General features: G+C 34.3%; 1 protein-coding gene across 1 annotated transcript in view; it reads right to left on the reverse strand.

The window, feature by feature from the left end:
* Positions 1 to 188: 188 nt before the first annotated feature.
* Positions 189 to 5,015, reverse strand: part of HELRODRAFT_185695 (hypothetical protein) — an 11,578-nt gene continuing 6,751 nt past the window's right edge. Inside the window, 12 exon segments of the mRNA XM_009022030.1 lie at positions 189 to 1,308; positions 1,668 to 1,774; positions 1,894 to 2,008; positions 2,307 to 2,402; positions 2,623 to 2,741; positions 3,004 to 3,107; positions 3,233 to 3,317; positions 4,139 to 4,232; positions 4,245 to 4,282; positions 4,370 to 4,413; positions 4,435 to 4,476; positions 4,504 to 4,525. Of these exon segments, the coding sequence (XP_009020278.1) occupies positions 1,171 to 1,308; positions 1,668 to 1,774; positions 1,894 to 2,008; positions 2,307 to 2,402; positions 2,623 to 2,741; positions 3,004 to 3,107; positions 3,233 to 3,317; positions 4,139 to 4,169 (795 nt within the window). The 5' untranslated portion in view covers positions 4,170 to 4,232; positions 4,245 to 4,282; positions 4,370 to 4,413; positions 4,435 to 4,476; positions 4,504 to 4,525 and the 3' untranslated portion in view covers positions 189 to 1,170.

Genomic DNA, 5,015 nt, shown 5'->3' on the forward strand with positions numbered 1-5,015 from the left:
AAATAGAGAGAGAGAGAAATAGAAAGAGAGAGAAATAGAGAAAGAGAGAGAGAGAAATAGAGAAAGAGAGAGAGAGAAATAGAGAGAGAGAGAGAGAAATAGAGAGAGAGAAATAGAGAGAGAGAAATAGAGAGAGAGAGAGAAATAGAGAAATAGAGAGAGAGAGAAAGAGAGAGAGTGATACAAACAGATACAAACAGATACAAACATCTTCAGAGATACACGCAGAATTCCGTTTTCATTTTTTAATGAGAATAATGATAGGTATATGTATATATTTCAGCCTGCTGATTAATCAATTAATTCATCATTCATTCATTCATCATTCAGTCGTTCGTTCATTCACTTATTTATTTACTCGTTTCACTTCTATTAAATCTAACTTTCGTTTAATCGTCTTGTCATTCATTCATTTAATCAATCAATCATTTATTCATTCCTTCATTTATTTATTCGTTCGTTCGTTCATCAGTTATTCATTCACTCATTAACTCATTTTTTCAATTAATTCACTCAGTCCATCATTGGAATAACTCGGTAAAAAAACATTTTATTAGTGCAAGAACAGTCCTAACGATCTCGGGAAAAATAAATTAAATGAGTCAACTAACATGCTTAATTAATCAATCGATTTGCAAAGTTAAATGAATGAATGATGAATGAATGAATGGATGGATAAATGAATGGATGAATGAATGAAGGAATGGAATATATAAATTCGTCAGTATTTACTGTCTCATATCAAAATATATTATTATTATTATTTATTATTAATATTATTATTAAATTATAACAAAGATTTATAAAAAAAAGTGCAATCACAGATCTATGTTGGACGATTTAAGAAACAATAAGTGAAAGAATGAGTGAATGTAATAATGAATGAAAGATGAAATGGATGGATGAAAATGAATTAACGAACGAATTAATGCGTAAAAAAGAGGAATTATCGATATTCTGATTGAATGAATAAACAAACAAACAAACGAATGAACAAATGGACGAACGAATGAATAATTGATGAATGAAAGAATTACCAAATAAATGAATGAATGAACGGGTGCATTTGAAATCAATCTTGTTTCTTCAAAAAACAAAAATCAAATCATCTTCATCACCATCGTCTTCTTCTTCACCACAATCCTCCCCATCTTCTTTGTCATCGTCCCATCAACAAGAGCTGACAATTTTTCTATCGTTAAGCGGATTAGGTGGGCGATAATTTTGCAAAATTTTTCCGCCAAATTCGTCGTCACGTGGTGCGCTGGTGTCACGTGCATGGGATCTCAGCTGCCGGAAGCTGTTCAGCTGTTGGAGGAAGAAACGAATGATTACAAATAAATGAATGAGTGATGTCAATAAAAAAAATTGATAGAAAAGATGAATGTTGCGTGTGTGTCTGTGTGTGTGTGTGTGTGTGTGTGTGTGTGTGTGTGTGTGTGTGTGTGTGTGTGTTGTTGAAACATCTGAAAGAAAAGACATTCAATTATTGTCGTCTGTCTACTTCAACTTCGCTACCGTCATTCAGAAGTTCAGAGGGGATCTCAAGACCCATCTGTTTGCAAAATTCATTGAGGAGCGCTTTACAAGCTAATTGATTGACTAATTGATTGATTGATTGAACTGATTGTCATCCTCATCACTCTGTCACCACCATCATCACATACTTGATCTTCTGAGATTTGTATGGGCTCCTTGAAGATGACGAACCTGGCGGACTCGTAGCAAGGTGGTGTCGTCAGAGAGCCACTGTATGTCCAGTAGTCAGTGTGCTCTGATTTTTTATCGTCGTCATTATATTTTATCATTGCCAATTCTTTTTTATCATCATCGTTGTCGTCATCATCATCCTTATCGTCATCATCATTATCATCATCGTCGTCATCATCATACTTGGCAGTAATGACGCTGGGTCGAATCCATCTTTCAACTCGGCACTTTCGCCAGAATATAGAATCTTTGGTAACATTGATGTCAGTTTTTCCATTTCGTGGTGATGTTTTCCGGGCTGAATGAGCGAAGTGAGTGAGTGAGTGAATGAGTGAGTGAATGAGTGAATAGACGAGCAAATGGATGGATAGATCAAAAGATGGATGACTGGATGAATAGAAGAATGAACGCATGAATATGTCATCATCTTCTGCATAAACATCAACTTACAACATCATCATCATTATCATTATCTTTGTCATCATCATCAACAACAACAACATCATCATTATCCTAGCCGTCGTCATAACCATAACGATGATGACGTCACCAGAACGATGATGGTGACGTCACCATAACGATGATGACGTCATTACCTTGATGAAAGCTCCCAGGACTGCTAAACCATTGGCGGATTTGACAGCCTCCTCGATTGATGAATATAGTTCGCAGTTCCAATGCACTATATGTAGCTGATGATGACGACGATGATGATTGTTGCGATGATAATGATGATGATGTTGGTAGTTTTGTCGGTGGTGATGATGATGATGAGAGTAATGACGTGACGCCAACAACAAATTGCTAGTTATTTCATCATCCTGATCGTTTTCACAATCATAAAAATCATCATCATCACTGCCCTATCATCATCATCAGCAGCAGCATCATCATCATCGTCATCATCATCACCTCGGCGGCAAAATATCTGCCATCGACCATGTGCTCGGAGCCCATGTTGTTGTTCATACCCCAGTGAAAGTGGAACTGTGCGGCCCTGTAGCGATGGGGAAAGGGTCCCCCTTCTAGTACTGTTCATTTGGGAAGGGGTTGGTTGGTCAGTTTGTTAGTCGGTCGGTTGGTCGGTTGGTTGGTTGGTTGGTTGGTTGGTTGGTGGTTGGTTGACATAAAGATTATTCAGTTTTTTTGTTAAATTTTAACTACTCTACTCAACCATCTAAACAATCAGCCAATATGTCTATTAAAGAAGAAATGAATGAATCACTCGATCAATCAATTATTTAACCAATTAATTAATTAATTAATCAATTAGCAATCAATCAGGAAACTCACGTGAGTCACTCCCGTCAAGAGCAACTTGAACGGTATGTCCATTGTTAAGGATGGTCTTGCTGTTCTTCGGCACGTACTGGAACTTCAGTGGACGGAAGTGGAACCTGGGATGATGATAATGATGACGATGATGACGATGATGAGAATGATGGGATGATTGGGATAGTGATGATTGTGGTGGTGTTATTGTTGTGATGGTTTATGGTGAGAAAATGCAATAGATTCCAACTTGTCAATCTTAGTAGTATCGATGTTGACCGGTGATTGGTGGAGGCCTCGAGCTGCCGGCGCAAGCTCCACCCACTTGTGAGGACCTGTGTTATGATTGGTCAAAAAAATTTACTGTCGAGATGTGAAAAATAGGTTGATGTGATTGGTTGGAAGGTTACAGTGGTCAGATTAGTTGAACGATTACCCGCTAAATCTATTGCTAGTCTAATAAATGAATTAATAGAATATAGATGAATTGATTGAAAAATGAGATGGAATATGAATGACAGAAGAAAATTTTGAATGAATCAATAAAGGAATGATTTAATAGAGAAATTAAATAGCGATTAAGTTGTTTATCGAGAGGCGAACAAAATGTTAACTGAATGTTGGACTTCTTGCAATGTTTTAAGTAATCGCACGATAAATGAATAAATGAATGAACGAATGAATTATTTAATTAATTAACTTATTAATTAATGGATGAATCAATGAACGAACGAAAGATCAAACGAACAAACAAACACAGGCATGAATAAATAAATACATTATTGTTATACATCGGGTTTTTATATTTTCACAAAATAAACCCTTCTCTAGAGAAAGTCAACATACTTTATCAGTACCAGCCATATTTAAGGCGAGGTATTTGTTTTTGTTTACGATAATAATAAAAATAATAACAATAATAATAATAATAACAATAATGATAAATAAAAACCGTAATTTTGCAATAAACATGTTCCGGTAGATAATTAGAGAATGGCTTGATTGAATGACGGATGGACGAACGTATGAATGAATGGATGAATGAATGGATAGATGAATGGATAGATGAATTATTATTATTATTATAATTATTATATTAATATTATTTTATTAATGTTATTAATACTGTTGTCAATAAAATTATAAATCAGCTAACCGTTATTTTTGCAATAACCCCAGGAATGCATGGTTATATCTTAAATATAAAATTGTTGCCGATAATGTTGTTGTTATTGTCAATATTGATGTTGTTGTCAATGTTGTTGTTGCTGTTGTCAGTGTTGAAGATGATGATGTTGTTGTTATTGTCAGTGTTGAAGATGATGTTGTTGTTGTTGTCAGTGTTGAAGATGATGTTGTTGTTGTTGTTGTCAGTGTTGAAGATGATGTTGTTGTTGTTGTCAGTGTTGAAGATGATGTTGTTGTTGTTGTCAGTGTTGAAGATGATGTTGTTGTTGTTGTTGTCAGTGTTGAAGATGATGTTGTTGTTGTTGTCAGTGTTGAAGATGATGTTGTTGTTGTTGTTTATGATCTACCCTTCAATCTGATGGCATTTAACACCAAATTTATTGTATATATTTTCTTTCCTTTGTTTTGTGGATATTTATAAATTTTTAACGAAATTATTTATCACAAATGTTTTTATAACAATAATAATTTGTGTTTGTTTGTTTGTGTGTGTTTTTGTGTGTGCGCCTCGTTTTATTATGCTTCGTATGTAGTGATTTTGGACTTTGACGCTACGTAACTGACAATGGTGTGAAGATAATAAAATTTTTAAATAAATTTAATTTATGAAATAAAAAATTGTACACGTGTATATATTAGTGTGTATGTATGTATGGTTGCATGCATGTATGCATGCATGTATGTATGTATGTATGTATGTATGTATGTATGTATGTATGTATGTATGTATGTATGTATGTATGTATGTATGTATGTATGTATGTATGTATGTATGTATGTATGTATGTATGTATGTATGTATGTATGTATGTATGTATGTATGTATGTATGTATGTATGTATGTA

Source organism: Helobdella robusta (genome assembly GCF_000326865.2).
Source record: "Helobdella robusta unplaced genomic scaffold HELROscaffold_30, whole genome shotgun sequence".
NCBI classification, from domain to species: Eukaryota; Metazoa; Annelida; class Clitellata; order Rhynchobdellida; family Glossiphoniidae; genus Helobdella; species Helobdella robusta.